General features: G+C 37.9%; 3 protein-coding genes and 1 non-coding gene across 4 annotated transcripts; 2 read left to right on the top strand and 2 right to left on the bottom strand.

Annotated features, from left to right (window-relative positions):
* The first annotated feature begins 510 nt into the window (after nucleotides 1-510).
* Nucleotides 511-7821, top strand: LOC131306733 (serine hydroxymethyltransferase 3, chloroplastic-like). The gene is made up of 12 exons (XM_058333152.1): nucleotides 511-959; nucleotides 1394-1645; nucleotides 3944-4139; nucleotides 4234-4408; nucleotides 4487-4604; nucleotides 4695-4807; nucleotides 4974-5096; nucleotides 5809-5913; nucleotides 6088-6174; nucleotides 6279-6386; nucleotides 6949-7021; nucleotides 7211-7821. Exons 2-12 carry the CDS (start codon nucleotides 1426-1428, stop codon nucleotides 7483-7485), a joined length of 1593 nt encoding a protein of 530 aa, XP_058189135.1. The 5' UTR covers nucleotides 511-959; nucleotides 1394-1425; the 3' UTR covers nucleotides 7486-7821.
* LOC131309043 (small nucleolar RNA snoR100) lies at nucleotides 2803-2910 on the bottom strand. Its single transcript, XR_009194716.1, has one exon. It is a non-coding gene; the product is annotated as a small nucleolar RNA snoR100 (small nucleolar RNA).
* A 532-nt stretch (nucleotides 7822-8353) lies between the features above and the next one.
* On the bottom strand, nucleotides 8354-9931 carry LOC131306732 (STOREKEEPER protein-like). Its single transcript, XM_058333151.1, has one exon. The coding sequence runs from the start codon at nucleotides 9842-9844 to the stop codon at nucleotides 8567-8569; it is 1278 nt and encodes a 425-aa protein (XP_058189134.1). The 5' UTR covers nucleotides 9845-9931; the 3' UTR covers nucleotides 8354-8566.
* A 4718-nt stretch (nucleotides 9932-14649) lies between these two features.
* On the top strand, nucleotides 14650-15632 carry LOC131306731 (uncharacterized protein C6G9.01c). The gene has a single exon (XM_058333150.1). The coding sequence runs from the start codon at nucleotides 14878-14880 to the stop codon at nucleotides 15247-15249; it is 372 nt and encodes a 123-aa protein (XP_058189133.1). The 5' UTR covers nucleotides 14650-14877; the 3' UTR covers nucleotides 15250-15632.
* Nucleotides 15633-21308: the final 5676 nt, after the last annotated feature.

Below are 21308 nucleotides of genomic sequence, written 5' to 3'. Positions count from 1 at the left end.
GAAACCAATTCCCCCTTTTCCTTGAGCAAGTTTACCGGTTATTGTCTAAAAAAACTCTTGAACAGTGTATATTTTTCATTTTACCTGTTCATATTTTTTTAACACTACACCAATACAATCTATTTTACCTATTCTTTATTAAAATATTAATAAAGAGAGAGAGTGAATGGGAGAGTCAGAGAGAGAAAGAGAGGGAGGGTCAGAGAGAGAGGAAACAATAAAAAAGTAGATTGCTTATGAATAGTTGTGAGCCATTTTTGGCTCAGAACTATGGACGAAAATTGCCTCTCTCTTTAGCTACTCTGCTGTTCGGGTACATTTTTCCTTTTTGTGAGGTAAAATGGCGACAAAGCTACTTTGAAGTAGCTGGTAAAGTTGCTCTAAAAGCAAATTTACCAGTTATTAGGTAAAAATGCTAGTAAATAGTGTAATTTTTTCATTTTACTTATTCATATCTCTTTCACCGTCACAACAATACTATTTATTTTACTTATTCTTTATTAAAATATCATTCTTTTTTTTTCTTTTTCTCTTTTCTTTTCTTGTTCTTCTTCCTCCCACTTTGGGTTTGAAGCCCTAGAACAATACCGGACTGGGTGAGATAGAGGTAGCCGGACCTCGCCGTTGAAAGTCGACATCGCTGGACCTCCGTTGAAGACCAACGTCAGTTGAAACACAGATTGAGAGAAAGAGGGAGAGGAGATGTGGCGATAGCGGCAAGCCGACTCTTCTTTGTAAAGTTATCGTTTCTAATTCCGTGGTTACTTTTATTGCTTTAATTATTCAGGTACGCGGCGCGCGCTTTTCAACAGCTAGGGTTTTGCTCTCTCTCTCTCTCTCTCTCTCACACACACACACTGAGTGACAGTTAATCCGTTCGTTCAAGCTGAAAGCGGAAAAGATAGTGAAAGAAGAACCAAACTCAAACACTTTGGTTGCGAAACTTTTATCTCGACTTGGTAATAATTTTATCTTGATGATTTTATAGCTTTTGTTTATCTCGTTTCAATGGTTGTAATATATTGAAGAAGAAAAGATTTTTCGTTTTAAGGGTGATTATTTGGATTGGATGCTTAATAGCTTTTATTCCAGCTTAATGATTTCATTTTTCTAGTTTTCTAACGAAAATCTTATTTAACATTACTGATATCGCAAAGAAAAAACGTGTTTGGTGGTTCATCTGGGTATTTTTTAGTTCTTTTATGGGCTTTTAAAAAGTTTTGGTTGAGTTGTTATGGAGGGTAGATAATTATTTGCAATCCCGTAGAAAAACAAGTAAGCAAGTGGAGGAAATTGGTTTGGTGTACATTCAGAGCATTTTTGGTCATTCAAATATGTATTTTGGTTTGGTTGCATGATTCTGATTTTCAATTTTGGTTCTTTGTTTGTGTAGGAAGCTTGTGAGTTGTCTTATTAGGATCCAGAATGCAGGCGTGTAGTGGAACTGCAGTTATGGGTTCTGTTCTTTTACAGCCCGTTTGGGCGAAGGGATCAACTTTCGTAGCGAAAGGGTCCTTTTTCTACGGATGCCCTCATCAAGTTAAAATCGCTTCTGTTAAACCTTGTAGATCTTCTCAACTTGAAGGAAGTTTGGTCACTGGGAGGCCTCCCTCTTCCGTGTCCGTCTCTGTGCCTGAAATTGGAGGTAACCATGTTTTACCATCAACCTTTTGTGCGTTTATTGTTTCTTTTTGAATGTAAGCGGACGCAATCTTGATTCAGTTCTTTTGATTGGCTTATTTTGATGGCTTACATCTGTGTACTTACATCTATGTACATTGATACACGTGTCTGAATTCAAATAAGGAATTTGACATGGAATATCTGTTTTGAATGTACTGTCACACTGTTGCAATGGACTAGCGTAGCAGTTAGAATAGGACATAGGAACAGGGATAGGAATAGGAATTTAAGTCGTATGTTTCATTTTAGTGTGTTTTGTGCAGTCTTTATAGGTAACGAAACTTGCTCAAAGTGACTGATACATTGTGTTAGTACCAAACCAAACCGAGCCTTATGTCCCAATCACTTGGGGTCAGCTACATGAATCATTTTCCTCCATTGAGCTCTGTCAAGGGCCACTTGTTCACACAAATCCATTATACTCATGTCTTTGCGCACAACATCTAATGTCAATTTAGGTCTACCCCTCCCCGTAGCATTGCTACCCAAAGCTATCCTATCCGCTCTCTTAACTACTGCATCTCCTGGTCTACGGTAGACATGCCCAAACCACCTTAGCCTGTTTTCCCTCAACTTCTCCTCTATAGCATCAACAATCTGAATTAAATCCTGAAAGGAGAAGGGGGAATTCTGATCACCAATTTGACTTTTCTAATTTTTTGTTAGTGAAAGTTACAACTAACAGAGCACTTGTGTATGACCAGTTATAAAAAATACTTAGCAAGGAAAATTACGGAACTATGTTTACGGGACATGCATAACAGAGTTAAAAGATAAAAGATGGGAAGAACAAATCTAACTGTAAATATAACAAAATAACCCTCCTACTTAAGAATCAAAAGGTGACTTCGACTGCATCCACCATAGGTCTCAGATATTTCTTCGTTGTATCCAACTTTTTCAAAAAGACATCCAGAAATAGGTATTAGCAATGACCGGTACATACAACAACAACAACAACATAACATAACCCATCTAGTCCCCAATCATTGGGGGTATGGGCGGGGGATGATTGGAGACAGATCTAACCTTTGGCAATATATGCACAAAGTGGCTGCTCTCAGAATACCACTGAAACAGTGGCCCCCTAAACCTCCAAGAACCGAGGAGCTACAGGGACTTTTTGTTGTAGAACCATGCCCCCAAATCAAAGCCAAATGGCATCAGAGAGGGCAGGCCTAGAGATCCAAATCAATTTATGTGCACATTACCATGCTTTCTTCATTGATAGTCCAGAGCATCGATAGGCACAAAACTAATAAATTATGCTTAGAGAAATCGGGCCTGAGTAACTGGGAGGCTTGATCTTGCGCTCTCCCGCTAGTCCTCCCCACGTGAGGGTGCAACAAGATCAACATGACTCCAAGATTAAATCCAGTCACCGCAGCCTCCTCTTCTAGCGGTCACATCCGCAAAGAGGGTATGAACTATGAACCACCTTTGAACCGGGGTTTTATTTTATTTTATTTTTTTTTGGGGGGGGGGGGGGGGTGGGTAAGGTAAAATTTTATTAACGAACCCACATTACACAATTCTGAGGCATACCCCAGTCAAACAAAACCAAACATCCCAGCAACAAGCAAGGCTGTACACGAAAACAACAACAATACAAAACTAAAAAAGACTAAAAAACAAAATTACATACTCTCAAAGACCCTGACTGGAAAGACAGAGCTATATTAGATCCTGACTTTTTAATACTTCTCCAGGAGCTCACGCAAGCTCGGATATCAGTTCTCACCTTAGACTCCAGCTGTTGAACATTACACCCATGGCTTTTGAAAATCCTGCAATTCCTTTCTCCCCAAACATGGTATAGGAGAGCAGCCAAAGACCTTTGATAACAAGCAGGAAAACTGAGAACCCCTTTCAACTTGAGTCATCCAATCCATAATTTGGAGTAATCCATCGAAGGGGCATTGAGGTTGCAGGTCCCTTTGAACCTGGGTTGCCTGAAAGTATACAAACTTGTACGTAATATTGAGAAATGTGGAAGGCTTTTTGCATGAAAATTAGTTAGCAAACAAGGGGAAATTCCACAGAAGCTTAAAATTCTTTTAGTATATGGGTAGCAGACAGAAGGTGTGGGGTTATAGCCATATGGTGGAGTCATTTTCTAACGGATCTTTTGCAGGTCTATATTTGTTTTTATTCCTCCATGATGCTGTAATGAAAATGCATAAAAACCAAGACAATATATGGTCTTTGTTGGGAAACTTTTCTCCTTGAAGTGCTAAATGTTGCAAATAATGTTATTCAGGTAGTGAGAGCAGCTTTATAGACCATGGGCTCAGTGAGGCTGATCCTCATGTTCGCACAATTATTGACAAAGAAAAGCAAAGGCAGTTTAAAAGTTTAGAGCTTATTGCCTCAGAGAACTTCACATCCCGGGCAGTGATGGAAGCAGTTGGTTCTTGCCTCACAAATAAGTATTCTGAAGGGCTACCGGGCAAAAGGTAAGCATTACCCCTTAGAGGAAAAGTAGTTGGTCCAGTTTGTATTCGCATACTTGTAATTATACAGGCTTCATATCATGATTTTTGTATTCAGATACTATGGTGGCAATGAATTCATTGATGAGCTGGAAACTCTATGTCAAGAAAGGGCTTTGGCTGCATTTCACTTAGATGGAAAGAAGTGGGGTGTGAATGTTCAACCATTATCTGGGTCTCCTGCTAATTTTGAGGTTTACACTGCACTTCTTAGTCCACATGACCGTATAATGGTGAGTTAAATGTTTTCTTCTTCTTGCCTTTGGACATTAGAATGCTTCTTTTTGGAACTAACATGTAATATTACTTAGGGTTTGGACTTACCTCATGGGGGGCACTTGTCTCATGGTTTCATGACTCCTAAAAGGCGGGTATCAGGAACATCCATTTATTTTGAATCTATGCCTTATAGGCTCGACGAATCTACAGGTACGGTAGTGTGCAATTAAATTTGAACCGACATTTACTAGATGATCGTTTGGTTTGAATGTGATACTAAGATTGTCAGTTTTCAAGCAGGCATTGTTAATTATGACATGCTTGAGAAAACAGCTAATCTTTTTCGGCCCAAACTCATTATTGCTGGTGCTAGTGCCTATCCTCGGGATTTTGATTATCCTAGGATGAGAAAGGTATGATTTCTTCTCTTGGTGTGTCTATTAAGAAATACGTTCTTTGCCTTTTCCTTTTTAGAAACCTGTCCTGTGAAGGTTGTCACTTGGTAGCAAATTTGCAGTAATTTATTTTAAAGTTTCCATTGCAACAGTAAATTGATTAGACTTGATTTGCTTTTCATAGATTGTAGATGCAGTTGGTGCTTTTCTCATGATGGATATGGCTCACATAAGTGGACTTGTTGCTGCTTCTGTGGTTGCTGATCCTTTTGAGTATTGTGATGTTGTGACGACCACAACACACAAGGTATGTATTGAACAACTTATGCAATGATTTCCCTACTCATTTGAAATGCTAGATTGCATTATGCTCAACCTTTTGGTTTCCAGACTATAAGTCTAAGCTTTTGGCAGGGCAGCATGAGAATGTTTTGTTGTTGCAGTTAATCATATGAATGCAGTTATGTGTGTATCGGCATGCTCCCACGCAAGATTGTGTATTCTTACCACCCATCAAGTGTGTTGATGCGATAAAAAAAATAAACTGTGGATGCGATCTATGTGTTTAAACATGTAATATTGCCAGATTGTCACCTTATCTAGTAACTAAGAACTATACTGGAATGCAGATGGGGAACGAGAGTTAGTTGTACATAAATGAACATTGCAATTTATTAGTGGGATGGGGAACAACACAATACATAAGAAAGTTCTTCAGATAAAGCACTTATTTTACAGACCAGTAACACACAAATTTGAGGTGATAATATCAAGATTGGCATGTTTCATCTTCCTTTTTTCCTCCTTACGTGTGAGCACTTGGAAATTGTTATCGGATGTTTTGGCATTAAGTTTGTCTTTTTCATGAGTTTTCCCTGGAAAGTTTTTGGTAAATAGCAAAGTAATAAAGAGCAGGGGAAATTTATTTTGAATGGTTGTGTGAAAGGAAAACTCTTTCTAATGTCTATAAGTCGATCAAGAAATATGCTTGTTTATCTGATAAATACTCTTCTCTCCAGTCCTTGAGAGGGCCTAGAGGTGGCATGATCTTCTTCAAGAGAGAGCCTGTTCTGGGTGTTGATTTAGAATCTGCTGTCAACAATGCTGTTTTTCCCGGGTTGCAGGTTAGTGGAATACTATCAATTTGTCTGTCATCAGGCATGTACATTAGACATTGATCTTTCAACTGGCTGTAGCTGCATCTTTTTCCTGGTTGTCTGCATGTTAGCTTCTTCTCTTTTTTCTTTTTCTTTTTGTAATTACCCAGCAAATAATTAAAATATTGCATCTCTTTACAGGGTGGTCCTCATAACCACACAATTGGGGGGCTTGCAGTCTGCCTGAATTATGCTCAATCCCCAGAGTTTAGGGCATATCAGAATAAGGTATTTGATTTCAACAGAGCCAAAATCTGGCCCAACTGATATCTAACTCTTAAACTTATCACAATCTTTTTAAGTGCCAATTGACTGTTCACTTGGTTTCGTAGGTGGTTTCTAACTGTAGAGCTCTTGCAAACCGCTTGATTGAGTTGGGATACAAATTGGTTTCAGGAGGGACTGATAACCATTTGGTTCTTGTTGATCTGAGACCATTAGTAAGTTTTAGCTATTCTGTCTTGATGGTGATCAGTCCTTTAATAAGTATGGTATATCATGGCTTGTAACAATGTTTGGCAGATCGCTGAACTAACGGAACTTTTGTGACAAATTAAATAATCTAATTCTACTGTTGTATGCTGGCTTAAAGCAAATCATGTGCTATGAAGTCATATTATCCAACGATTTGATAGAATTTTGCAATGTTCTAAAAGTCGCTAGGCACTAGTCGGGCGGTCAACCGCTTTCGAGCGATTAATCTGATTAATCGGTGCATATTAATTAGTAATTGGCGATTAATCGTTAGTCGGACCTAATCAGATAGGTCCCGCCAGCGATTAATTCCTTGTTGTAGAACACTGGAATTTTGAGTTATATTTGTTATTGCTGTTGTATCTTATACCGCACTGTCTGTTTGATGTTTTAGATGAATTCTGAGTTCTATTTGTTACTGTTCTTGTATCTTGTATATGGCACCATCTGTTGTTTGATGTTTAGGTTATCAGAAATTTATTTGCTATTTTTAGTAAGAGTTGATTGAGATTGTTTCCTTTAACACAGGGTATTGATGGGGCTCGTGTGGAAAAAATTCTTGACATGGCATCCATCACCCTTAACAAGAATTCAGTACCTGGTGAGTCTTGTCTTCTTCCCTTACCCACTCCCCCTCATAAATTCCTCCACAAGTACGTCATCCAATTGGAACATTCTTTCTCTTGATAAATCCCTCCAAAAAAATCCATGATCCATGCACACTTGACATCTCGTACTGTGATTGTTTTCGTTTCTTGTACTTGAATCTATTATATCTTGAACACCTTAGGTGATAAAAGCGCACAAGTGCCTGGCGGGATACGCATTGGATCCCCTGCTATGACCACCAGAGGTTTCACAGAGAAGGAATTCATAGCAACGGCAGATTTTATTCACGAGGGTGTAAAAATTGCCCTTGAAGCAAAGAGGTCTGTCTCGGGTTCAAAGCTCCAAGATTTCATGAAGTTTATAGGGTCTCCAGATTTCGCTCTAATGGATCTAGTGGCTGAACTGAGAATGAGAGTTGAGGCTTTGACAACACAATTCCCGTTACCTGGGTTATGAGAGAGAGGTTGGATTGCACAGATTTCTCTAGAGGGTGACATCGGAAGAAGTGTGATGGTGTCCTGCTTGTGAAACTAATAAAGTATCTAAATGGATAGCTGTATGATGCACAATTTTGGAAAGTTGGGATAACTATACTTGGTGCTCAACTTTGTTGTCTCGGAAAAGCAGAGAATTCTGCATCTTTTGATCGCAAGGATTATGAGTTCAGTTTTGTATTTTCTTTGTTTTGGTACTTCTTTCTTCTGCTGTTTTGTTTGGTAAGGACCATAAGGTTGGGGGTCTGTTTTGATACTCAAATTTGAAGCATCTATTAGTCACCTGCGTCTTTTCTTACACCCCGATTAATTCTGTTGTAGTATCTCTTTTGAAGTATATGTAGCTCTTCATTCGACATATATCGGTCAATTCTCTGTATCGTTCCAATTTTATCTGATGTCCCCGAAGGAACATATATCAATTAATTATTTGGACTAAACTATTGGGGTAACAACCTGGGCTGAGAAAGGAAAATTAATAGATGGTTTAAATCACCCCTTCAAGCAAAGCTAAAAGAGAAAGTGGGCATCAATGGTCATAGCTAACAAACCACGGATGCTGGGAGCGTGCAATGGGAGACAAAGGACACACTAAAGCAACACCAAAACATGTGCCACAGGAAGAACCAATAATGAAAGAAGGCATGTGGCTACATTGTAGTCTTCGTACTATTACATATTTCAAATCAAATCAAGGCAACATAGTTCTTTAGTTTCCTACCAAAGCACGTTGAGGAGACTGCAAAGGAAATTTGTGGTAATCCAGCACCAAGCACGAATCTAGACAAGAAGAAATACAAATATCCAAACCATGGACCAAAAACAGAAACTGAGCTGTAACATAACTACTAGTAATATTAAGATAAACCATATGAACAAGTTCATCCAACACCATATAAAGGCTATTTCATAAGTAGTTGTTATCCAGAACCGCATAGGTAGTAACTTCAACCAAAACCCTGTGGGTTTAACAAAAAAAAAAGCCCCTTGACCATTTTCATCAAAAGCATAAAACTTCACCAGTGATTACACCCTACATAAACCTAATCCTTAGAAGCCTTCATTGTATCCAACACCAGCTTTGTCTGCTCCTTCATCAATTGCACCCGCTTCAGATATAAACCAACTTCATCCACATAAAAATCCTTCCACTTCTTCTCCAGCTCCTTTGCCTTCACGTCCCCAATCATACTCATATTCTCCATCATGAAACCCTTCAGAGGCTCCTTCTCCATCGCCAACGACTGTTTTAAGCAAGGGTGTGTTGCCCAAAAGTCCCCCACTTTATCAGCTTTCATATCCTTCATTTCTCCTCCTTTCGATCCCTCTCCCAATGCAACCACCCCTTCCCCACTTTCTTCTCTAGGCAAAGCAACATCGTCGAGCTTAACAGTCTTTTTTCTTGCTCTTTTAGTCCCATTACTCTTCCCATTCCCATCAACTCCATTTTTATTCTCCTCCCCCACTGCACTCTCTTTCCCATCATTTTCTTCAGGCAAAGCAACAGCATCATCGCGCTTACCAGTCTTTCTAGCTTTTTTACCCACATTCTTCCCATTCCCATCACCTCCATTATTATTCTCCTTTCCACCACCCCATATCTTCTTTGAAAGTTCAAAACACTTGTGTTCATGGGGGCTCGACAAAACAGCTTTATCCCCTCTCTCAACATTGTTACTGTACTTTCTCTTCAGCTTATGAATCTTATCCACAAACTGACTCTTGGAAGCATCAACACTAAGAGATTTCTTGATTACCTCATAAAGACCACCCATATCCGAGGACTTGAAGTTCATCAATCCCTCGAGTATCACAAACTCATCCTCTTCGCTCCACAGCCGGTTAATCGCACCGACAACGGACTTCTTCTTCTCCGCCGCCTCCTCGAAAACCTTGGCCTTCTTTTTCTTCCGCGATGACTCGTCGGCCTTCCTTTCGAACTCTGGCACGAGGCGTTTACCAGAGGTGGGTTTCTTGGGTTGGGGCGAAACGGGCTCGATGGTGAAACCGGAGGCGGTGGGAGAGCCCAAATGGGTCTCCGAATCGGAGCCTGGGTCGGAGTCTGAGGACTGGGAGTGTTGGGGCTTTGTTAGATTGATGGGTTTTTGAACAGAGAATTTATTTTTCTCTACCTTTTGTTCTTCTTCAACTTCTAGTTCTTCTTCATCTTGTTCTTCGTCTTCGGAAGATTCACATGCTGGTGTTTGTTTGGCTGGTTCTTGGTTATGGCTTTCTTGTTCTTGTTCTTGTTCGTGGTGGGTGAGTTGTTCATCATCTTCTTCCAGTGGAGCTCGATTCTGGGCAACCTTTTTTCGACCCATGGTTTAGAGAGGGAGAGAGAGAGAGAGATAGGGTTTGGAGTGGGGGAAGAGAAACAGTTTTATCGCTTTTCTTTTCCTAATCACCTCTGTCCTTTCACCTTTCCCTCGAATCCCTCCCTAATATTGCATTAACATCCCAATTAAGGCCCCGTTTGGAATTTGTGGGAAAACTTCAAAACGTGGTTCTTTGTTTGGTTCTTAAAGAAGAGAAGGAAAAGTTTCAAATCCCAACTCAATTTCTCTTTCATTTTTCCTCACTTTTTTCCTTAATTATTTTCTCTTTCATTTTCCTATTATTTCTCAAGTTCCAAACTGAGCCTAACCCCATCGGGCCATCGTTAATTATAGGGGTATTCAAAAAAATTGTCAAAACCGTAAAAGCAGTCCGATCCGAATTGAACCGTCCTATTTGGTCTGGTTCTGCGGTTCTACGGTCAGGTTATGGTTTCAAAAAAATAAAAACCGTTAATTGTAGTTCTATTACTGGTTCTCAATTAATATAAAGTGATTACTCGTATTTTTTACCTTTGATGAAATCTATTTTTTTATATTCATGATATCTTAACTCAAAAAAAATAAGTGAAGAAATACAAATTGTTTTTACCGATACTCTAATCCTATAGAATAAATTACCTATATGAACTTTTACCCATATATTTTTTTGTCATATCTACGTTTTGAGAATGACTTCGGTGTCTTCGGTCATTTTAGGGACACCGTAACTTTTGGCATAACAAAACCATTATGAGTATAACCAAAATCCATTACAAGCATAACAGAACCATAACAAAGCATTACCAAAACCACAGCAAGGCATAACTTGTTTGTTATGCCTTGGTTGGGTTTGGTTATGCCTTGATTGGTTGTTTGGATATTCCTTGGTCATGCCTTGTTTGGGTTCTGTTATGCTTGTAATAGGTTTTAGTTACGCTCATAATGATGAAGTTATGCCAAAAATTATGGTGTCCCCAAAATGACCGGGGACACCATAGCATCATCCCTATGTTTTATAGCTTTTGTTGCCTAACTCTTCTATTTTCGATGAAGTAATTAGATCAAGAATTTCATTAAGAAATTAAATTGCAAATATGATGGAAGAAAACATCGGAAATACATTTTAATCAGCTCAAAATATGCTATTTTATCACATTTACATCAGAGTTGCATGCGTTCCCTTCTATATAATTTTTTTTTTTTTGGGGTCATCTTTATACATTGGCGAGATCTGAGAAAGTTAGTAGTTAGTATGTTAGTACAAAAGGGGTCTAGAGGCTATCCATAACCCTAACACCAGTCGCGCTCCCCGTGGGGCTCGAACTCAAGCCTCCACTCAGGAGGCAGACAACCATCTTGACAAAACATTGTTTCTCTAATTTGATGGTTAAAAGCTATCACATTTGTACAAAAATATTTTGTTAGAGATAAAAAAAAAAATGCTAAACACACTTCAGAATAACTTTGAATGCACATGGACAAAAACTAAATAGTAGTATTTATTTATTTTTATTTATCTATTGAGGTAAACTTGATAACTTCAAAAGATTAATCAATGACTACAGTAAAATTAATATTGAGAAGCATGAAAGAGAAGGACGGAGGAGTACGTATTTAGGGTATCTACAATGCAGTAATCAAAACTTGATAACCAAAAGTTGTCACCTTAGTTTTTTATTATTCATTTAAGAGATTGCTAAGGTTAGCAATGTAGATGTCTACAATGACATAATCAAAATTGGATAATTTAAACTTGTCACATCATATTTTTAGACTACAAAAAACTAAAAATTGTGAAGAGTAGAAAATAGTTTTTCTAAAAATAGATTGAAACTAATAAAAACTATTTACTAGAAATAGAAAATAGTTTTTGAAACTTTCTTTGGAAAAAAAATATTTTTAAAAAATAATTTGGTAAAATAATGTTTTTTCGAAAATATTGTTCGAAAAGAAAGAGAGAGGACAAAGGAAGAGAGATAGAACATTTTTTTTATAATGATTGGTATTAATCAAAAAAAATTTGTATAAGGATTGGTGCATTTAATTGAGAATATGTAGGGTCTATTAAATTTTGTTATTGTCAAAAGGTTGCTAGTTTTAATTATCCAAAGCCTAAAATTTGATTATTTCTAAAGAGGTTGTTAAGTTTGATTATAGCATTGTGATACATATTTTGCACTAACATCATTAACTTTAAAAAAAAATTACTTTTGATTTGTAGCGTTGTGGATACTCTTACACTTCTAACATCTCATGATATCCCGGTTAGACATTCTTGAGACACGTTTGTCAAGCAGTTGAGACATGGTTGAGATAGAGTAATTATTCAAGGTTCCTGTATTATTTTTTTTTGGACATGATTATAAGAAACAAAACCGCCAACTAACTAGGGAGATCCCTTACAAGCAAATCATGAAGTCCGAGCGGAATACAACCTGGTAAAGACAAAACTTTCCTACTAAGGCAGTTGGATGCTAGCCAGTGAGCCATCAAGTTTAAATTCCCAGAGCACCAAACAAAAGACCAATTTGTAGCTGCTGCCCAACCTTTGATATCCTCCACAGTAGCATAAAATCTCCCACGGACAATAAGTAGACAAGCCATTGATGCAATCAATTAGAGCTTTACAATCTGATTCAAAGATTACCTCTGTTAGGTTCAGTTCTCGCGTCGCAGTGCATGCTATACGTAATGCCCACGCCTCAATAGAAGTTGTTGAAAACCCCGTAATTCTACCAACCTGCCACCAAAGAGCATGTCCACTACTATCTCTGGCAATGACGCCTTGCTATTAGAGGAATGGTAAGCTCCATCACAATTCATTTTAACAACAGTTGAGGGGGGAGGAACCCACTTGGCCACCCGAGGAGGTTTAGGGGCCCTCTCCTTGTCATCTGAAAATATTGCCAGAAGATAATCTTGATTCGCCACGTTAGCCTTAAAGATCACATCCTCAGGACAAGGCTTTCTTCTATTAAACACAAAATCATTCCTTGATTTCCAAATAGCCCAACATAATAGAAAAATGATAGCCACCACTTCTGCACTTGCCTCCTTCGAGAGATCAACACAAAGCAAATTTTCCATCCATCTGTTAGCTGTAACTATTTGTTTGTCCAAAAACCACAATGCCATATCACTCCCAAACCAAACAGCCCTAGTCCAAGGACACCGAAAGAGCAAATGTTCAATCAATTCATTCTCACTACCACAAATGGGACAAAGGGGGGAGTGAGCGTACTTGCAACGAAATAAATTCTCTTTACTTGCCAATCAATTATGGACCACTTTATACATAAAATGGCGCACTTTGGGGGGCTGTAGAGATAGCCCAAAGCCTCGTCCACATAGATTTAAACGGAGTGTAGGAAGAAGAAGGCTGATTTGAAGCAAGATCGAAAGTCTTTTTTGAAAGCTTTGTGATACCCAGACTTGACGGAGTACTTGCCGGAGCTATTAGAGTGCCAAATTAGTTTGTATGGGCACTTAGAAATGCTAATGGGAATCTTTAAAATGGCTTGAGTTTCCTCTTCAGGTACACAGTTCCTCAACTTTTCTACATCCCAAGATTGATTATTCTGATCAATAAAGTCAGCCACCTTTATCCAATCGCATTGCTCAGGAGGTAAGGAGTTGATTTTTGCTCCAGTCAGTCCTGGCACCCACTCATCTTCCCAGAATTTACTAATAGAGTCCCCATTCCCTACATTCCACCTTAACCCTTTATGTAGCAGTTCCTTACTTCAGGGTTCCTGGAGTACCTAAGTACTTTTAACTACTATTTACGGGGCGATGAATTTTGTGGGAGGAACGTAATCATCATTTTTTTTGGAAAGTTTGGGAGATAAAGAACGACTCTAATTGCGTGATCGCGATCTTTTATTTGTAGAAAATACAACATGGCAATGCCACATGATACTCTAAGAACTGAATAATTGTCCGCAGAGATATATAAGGACATAAAAGTCACATAATATGGAGTGCTTTTTGCTCTCGATCTCAATCATTGTTCTACACTTTCACGTTCAGTCATCATTCTCACAATCTATCCATCTATTTTCTATATATAAAGGATGAGCACAAGTTAGTGTCTTCCTTTTTTTCAAGCTCTAGTGTCACAAAAGTGATTTTCAAGAGTATCCTAATCAAAACCCAAATTTTTTACTTCTGATTTTACTATAACATGAATTAACCTTAGGATGAAATAGTACAATCACTTAAACTCAACCACCCACACACACCCAAAATTACTACCCACCCCCACTCCAACTCTCACTCTTAGGCCCCGTTCCAGTTTCTTTAAAAAAGAATTTTATTTTTCATTTTCTTTACGTTTGAACTTGAAATTACTTTTTTTTTGAAAAAAAAATGTAAAAAGAAAGCGAAACGGCACCTTACTATCAATCCACAAATATTTTCATTTGCACATGCACATACACACCGGGAGCCGGGAGGGCATGTCCCCAACAGCTAGTTATTAATAATTTAAATTCTTTTTAAAAGACGCTTTCACTTTTTGTTCCTTCGGCACTCATCAGGCTTCATTACGGAACTAAAAAAAAGTCTTCATTTTTTAAGGAGGCAATTTCAAGCTAAAAAATTATGGACTTATTGAAATCTAAAAATATGCAATATGGATCTTGTTTGAAAAATATCTTTTATACAATGCAAAAAAAATTAAAAAATTATTTTTTATTTATGTTATTTTTGAGTTTGAAAATGTGAAATAAATTTCTTATTTTTTAAGAAAGTTTCTGAAACGGGGCCTCATGCAAACTATACGATTTCCATGATCAATTTTGGTGTGGGGAAATCTGTCATAATCGAAAACAGTGGGGGTAAACTCTGTGAACAGTGTCAGCCCTAGATTACCAATCGATTGTAGCTTAACAATCGGCAGCTCTGCTGACCTCTGCTAACCCTAACAACAGCTCTCTCTCTCTCTCTCTCTCTCTCTCTCGCTCGCTCGCTCTGTGTGTGTTTGTGTGATTGCACGACAAGCGACTTGGTTTTCCCATTTTTGTTGAACTCCGTAAAAGATGCCCAAAAAGAGCTCATCCAAGCCACTAAAGCCACAAGACCCAGTTGCAGTACCGGAGAAAAACCCCTCCCCCGCACCCAAAAAACCCAGCAAAGAGATCGACGAGATCTTTGCTGCGAAGAAGAGGAAGAAACCTGAGCAAAACCAAGATAACCCAGTTAAAGCCGAGGGTTCTAAGCTGGATAAGGTGAACAAGAAAAAGAAAAAAAGGGAAGCTCCTAAAGAGAGTGGAACTGCGGACCCACCTTCTCGGCCTAGGAAGAGAACTGGTGATGGGTTTACTGTTTACTCGCAAGAGGAGCTGGGGATTGGGAAGGCTGATGCTGGAGGTACAAGATTGTGTCCTTTCGATTGTTCTTGCTGTTTCTGATTGCGAAATGAAGTTTTTTTTTTTTTTTTTTTTTTTGGGGAGGTTATTGTTGGAATTGTTGAGTTTGTAATCCTATATTTCGGTTGAACCCCAAGGGGTTGCCCCAGTGGTAAGACTTGGGACTTAGGGTTTGACTCAAGTTCGAAACGTCTTAGGTGCTAGCAAATCTTTTGGGGCCAGTCCCTACTGAACTTTGTTCTGACTTTAATTGGGCTCCCCACTTGCAGGTGGGATTGGACCTGCAGGATTAGTCACGGTGCGCGTTAGCTGGCCCGACACCATAGTTATCAAGAAAAAAATTATGAGAATGGTTTTGTTTTTATGAGCATTGATGTACACTGGAATTTGAGTAAACTAGATTGATTTCATTTGGGTTTTTTCAATTTACTGCTGCAATTTCTGTGTCTTAAATCACGAGCCTTTACCTTTACATATGCGGTATTGAACTTTTGAAACTGTTAAACTTAAAGAGTGTTTTTCCAGATTTTGAATCATTGGCTTGTAGAATTGATTCTGAAACAGAGTTATGCATTGTTGCTTAGCTAAATTTTTGGTTCTCAGTATCACAGTTTATCAAATCGCCTTCGCTTGTTTAAGCTTCTTGTAACAAGGAAATTGGAATTTACTTTCAAGCTTATGTTAGGAAGTTTTCAATGAAGAGCTTCACTTGTTCCCTGTGGTGCAAAGTTGGTTAATTAGGGATCTGGGATTTAGAGTAGTTGAACTTGAAATTGCGTGATGCACCAGACCTCCGTGTCCGTCCGATGGTCATCACTTGTCTCGTTTTTTTGGTGCATCAGCGTCATGACCTTATCTTGGGGAAGTTTTAGATGTGACCGAATATATATTCCTTTTCCAAGATGGATTCTGCGGATGGAGTCAGTGGACTCTGGATGTTGCTTCTTTGAATTTGTCCTTGATGGAGGATTTAGTCATTTAGATATTCAAAGGAAACCTGTGAGTAATGTCGTTTTTGGCATGTACAGATTTTGGGTGCACTCTATGGGTTTGAAATGAGCAAGATAACTGCTCTTCAAGGCCCTTTAGAAGCAATAGGCTCAAAGATTTGGCACGAGTAGAAGCAATGACATTTCCTTGAATTTCTGTAGGCAATTTAGGACGAATACTCCATTTTTAATGGGTTGGCTGGAAGAAAGTCACATTTTTGTGGATGCATTTGTTTTGAAGGCTTAATGTCAAAGCTTAGTGTGTGGTGTCCTTTCCATTCACTTGTGGCTTTTTGAGGGGCGTACCCTGTATTTTGAAGTGCCTAAATTAGAGAGACAGTCAAATTTCCTGGATGCATTTCTTTCGGAGGCATGATGAGGAAGCTCAGTTTATGTTGGCATTGTGTTTCAAATGGGGTCTTCTACCAAATGCTCACAAAGGTTTTTGGGGCACTGCATATGATTCTGTTTCTTTGGAGAAAATGTGACAACACCTCTCCAACTGAATGCTAAAGTTAAAACTTTGATCACTAGGAAATTTTAGACAATTGGGATAAGAAGTTGGTCAAGATCCCTGGATACTATTTCTTCATTTTACTAGTTTTCCAGCACTTCGTGTGGAATCTAATAACGTATAGTAGTTGAGAGCTCTCTTGGTAAGTTGGGAGTTTCTTGTTTTGTATATGGAAGATCGGGAGTTGCACTCCTGCAACATGAGTTATTGAGGTGGGAGAGGAAGTTTTTGTTTGGGCGGGATTTGAACTTCTACCATTTGGGGGGGGGGGGGGGGGGGGGGGGGGGGGGGGTTCCATGGCAGTCGATGAGCAGGAGTACGTAATTCATTCTTAATATTGCTTTGTGTCACTTGTTTAGGTGAAGGCCCAGGTTATGAGCCTGCTTGTCTCAATGCTAATCTAAATCAGATGGGTAGTGCTATGATGGTAGAAAATCCCATCTCCTCAGCGTGCCATGGTTTTGAAATTTTGATGCCAGATACACTCATTGCATAACCATGCTGTCTGGATTTGGCATGCCTGAGATAGTGCTATTGTTAGGCACCCATAGCACTTTCAGGATTTCTTTTCTTTTCTCTGTGGATCATTGCCATTCTCCTTTTTGGGAAATCTTTTTGGCCAAAATACTGAAGTTTTAAGGGTATTTTTTTTTTAACTTTCTTTGACATGGATTTTCACTGATATATCATGCCAATAGATAGAGCAGTCCTGTGATCATTTCCTTGAAAAAAAATCAAGGTTCATTTGTTACGCTCACTCTTTGTTTTTCTTCAGAAAACATTATTCGCTGACTGATAGTATTACATGCCATGATCCGGTGGCTTATCTTCATTAACTTGTTTTTGAACCTGACCTATCTGCAGTTTACTGCATAATGCGATCCTCGGGTGCCTTTGTTAACTCTTATGATAGAGCATTGTCAAATGGATAGAGTCATTTCCAGGCACGAGCATGGATCTATCATTGGCTATTTGTACACACTTGTGCAGTTTAAACATATACTAGGCACAATCGGCTTGTAACGAGTACAGTTTCCAACACACAAATTGCTAAGTTTGATTTTTGCTTGGAGAAACTTGAATACATCATCACATTGGGCCCACTTTGATCAGTAGATGAACTTAAGATTGCAATGGTACTTTTTAACCCAATAGATGAACTTAAGATTGCAATGGTACTTTTTAACCCAAATGTAGGTAGAAGAAAAGATGTTTACTTTTGTGTATTTTGATGTCTTTTTTCAGTTTTTTATGCAGATAGATAGAAATCAACGTTTGTGCATGTTTTGCCTCCTATATTAGAATCTCAGGTCCATCCCTGTGCTAAGCTCTAATCTTCTGTATCTAACCTTGGCAGTTGGCCCAATGGCATTACGGAGCATCATTTGTGTGTAGCGCGGAAAACAAAAAACTATTCGAATATGAGCTCCTTAAAAACTTGTTTGAAATAAGTTTCGTAACATAAACAAATCAAGCTTGAATATTTTTTGAAACTTGTTAAGCTTTCAATCTTGTAAGTATACACATGCACACATACAAACATGAAATGAAAAAACTCACCGGGGAGCCACTCCGGGCCCCGGCCCGGCTCCGTCTCACTCAACCTCACCCTCTCCGCTACATTGCTACACCACATCCTGCTCTCTCTCATGTACACAGAGAAAAGCCTGTTTTTCATTTCTACCCTTTTTCCTACTTTCTCACCTTTTTGTTAGAATTGAATTTAGCAAAGAAAGAAGTTGTGAACAAAATACCAAAAAATCTATTTGGAACAATTTTCCTCTTTGTACAATCTATGAATAAGTACCACGATTAAGAAATTTCCCCAATTGCGCTATTCAAAAAATAAAATTTCCCCAATGAATTTCTCTCTCTCACTCGCGCACACGCAATTTTTCTCCCCGATCGTTTCCTTTCCAATCTCTTGCTTTAGATTAGTATTTCCAGGGCCAATCAAAGACAGTCCAACTTTTTGTGTGTGTGTGTTTTCCCTTTGCACCAAATTAGGGGCGTGCCAAACCTTTAATTATTCAAGCTCGATTTGAAAACTTGTCTAAGTTTTAACAAAATTTTCAAGCTTGAACTGCTTATGAGATGAATCAAAAATGAAAAACTTCCCCATTATTTTTCGGTTTTCCACAAAAGCCGACACAAGAAAGTGGGAAAGGGGTGAACATACAAGAAGGAAAACAAGTGTTCTTGAGTGCCGTGATCTGATGTTTGTACAACATACTAGTGCAGACGTCACACGCTTTATAGTATACACACTAATATCTGGCGAGAAAGAATCCTAAAATCACATCGCTTCAAGAACATGTAAGAGTATTCCCATTGTAATAAGCAAATGGGTGTAGATAAATAAATTTAACAATAATGTTAAAAAAAACCATATTGTAATAAACAAAGTTATAAGTCTTTTAGCAAATTAATTAAATTTCACCTATTCCATAACCAAATTTAACAACTTCTACCGATAATCAAAACTCAATAACACCCCACATTGAAATCGTTTCATCGAGACGAATAATTTAGTGTGTTCGGGTGCGTGATTGTAACTCATTTACGATTGGACAAATGTGCACTATGTATTGTGGATTTATTTTTTTTTTTGTTAGAGATTCAAAAATAACTAATATAGAAGTAGATGTTAGGTTTGAATGAATAATCAAATGCTAGCGTGACAGATTTTAATTATTAATTTTGATTATTACCATTGCAGATGCTCTAATAATATCACTCCGAAGCAAGACCTACAAGTTACAACTACAAGGAAAGATCATATGCTCGACAGCCTTCTCCATGGTCAACTCCTCCGTCCCCTTTGACGGCTATTTAAAGTCAAACCGATGAAATGTCGGATCATATTCAGAAAAGTTATGAGTACTGACCATAGAGGAGGGAAATTGTACCACCGGCGGGCCATCTCCGGCCACTGGACGGCCGATCCGAGCCATCCAAAAATTCTAAAAAAAAAAACCGATGAGGCAATTGTGGGAATCAACGGCATCTGAGGTGTGTAGAGTGCTTGATCCGAGCACCCTTTTTTCGTGTATATATGTATATACGTGTATATACACGAAAAAGAGGTGCTCGGATCAAGCACTCTACACACTTCGGATGCCGTTGATTCCCGCTAAGGCCCCATCGGTTTTTTTTTTTAGAATTTTTGGACGGCTCGGATCGGCCGTCCAGTGGCCGGAGATAGCCCGCTAGCGGCTGTCGGTACGATTTCCCTCCCCCATGGTCAGTACATGTAGCACAACTCGATGATATTTAACAAATTGCACTGTCGTCCTTTTATATTTCAGAACTAAATTCATAAATAGTTAGAGCATAAAATAAACTACTACTTGATCCAATAGGAAGTTTTCAATATGATACTACCTCCATCCCAAAAAGATGTCCGGTTTGCAAAAAGATAAGTTAAAAAATAATTCTTTTTGTTGAAATAAATTTGACCTTTTTACCGCTAGTTCCTAAATATCTACTATTAGTTGGTTTCATTTATCAGAAAAATTCGTAGTTCGTTTAATTTATCAAATAAATTTAATTTTTTGATATAAAATATTTTTTAAGTTCTTGTTTTGCAGATCGCATAATATTTTTGGAATAAAGGAAGTATATTCAAGATCATGCATGTTAATATCCATTTATACTCAACAAATATTTATATTAAACAATTATTTTATGAAGCTATATTCACAAACTATGCCACATTTTGTTATTCTTTTCTTTCTGTAACTACCTTTTTCTGAGGTTCAAATTGTTCCCAATCCTTGCGAATTAAGACTTATTGTTCATGATTATGATATTTCAAAAAACTTACTAGCATTTTATTTGAACTGGTTTTTAATTTTTTTTGTATAACAACTCATTTAGCTCAACATTCTCACGTCACTATAACATTTCAGTGATTCTAATTTTAATTATCTTTACAGTTTAAACTAGTTTAACAACACTTTTATAGTTTGAATTGGTTCTTCTTAACAGTTCAACAATGAAATACATGTGCATGTGATTTATTTTGATTAAAGCCAATAACTTTTATAAATTGCTCTTGCAAGTTATACTAACATTTGAAGTTACAAAAGCATTTGAAAGCTATTTCATTGCCAATTAATACTACTCCTTATCATGCTATGACCTACTAGCATACATACGATTATCCTGCCTATGATAAAAGTATGAAAGTAGGGATCTACATAATCAAATTCACAAAATCTCAAGGAGGCCTGTGCAATTACCCTAAGATGAGACCTTTTTTCTGCAATAAGGTGGAGTTCCAGTGTTCCACCGAGCAAAAAGCGCAAAAAAGTGAGTTTTATCGATTTTTTTTTTTTGCATTTGTCAGTTTTGCAACAGTTTTTTTTTGATTATTGATTCGTCTTAATAAGTGAAATTGGAAAATCAAAAATATTTTACTTTTAAAATAGGATATTTTCTCAAAATATTTGAGATTTAGATTTCGATCTCTCTTATTGAGACGAATCAATAATTTACAAAAGGAAAATTCTTAAATCAGCCCAGTAGGCTGATAATAATGAATGTGTGAATATGTATTAAAAGGTATAAAAAGAACACAGAAATACGTGTTTTTC

The sequence above is a fragment of the Rhododendron vialii genome, chromosome 11a (assembly GCF_030253575.1).
Source record: "Rhododendron vialii isolate Sample 1 chromosome 11a, ASM3025357v1".
Taxonomy (NCBI): domain Eukaryota; kingdom Viridiplantae; phylum Streptophyta; class Magnoliopsida; order Ericales; family Ericaceae; genus Rhododendron; species Rhododendron vialii.
This window is presented reverse-complemented; position numbering and strand designations above follow the sequence as displayed.

Coding starts and splice junctions, on each gene's coding strand:
- LOC131306732 (XM_058333151.1), bottom strand. CDS start 9,844: ATGGGTCGAAAAAAGGTTGCCCAGAATCGAGCTCCACTGGAAGAAGAT.
- LOC131306733 (XM_058333152.1), top strand. CDS start 1,426: ATGCAGGCGTGTAGTGGAACTGCAGTTATGGGTTCTGTTCTTTTACAG. Junction 4,409..4,486: donor GTCCACATGACCGTATAATG/GTGAGTTAAATG, acceptor AATATTACTTAG/GGTTTGGACTTACCTCATGG. Junction 6,175..6,278: donor TTAGGGCATATCAGAATAAG/GTATTTGATTTC, acceptor TTGGTTTCGTAG/GTGGTTTCTAACTGTAGAGC.
- LOC131306731 (XM_058333150.1), top strand. CDS start 14,878: ATGCCCAAAAAGAGCTCATCCAAGCCACTAAAGCCACAAGACCCAGTT.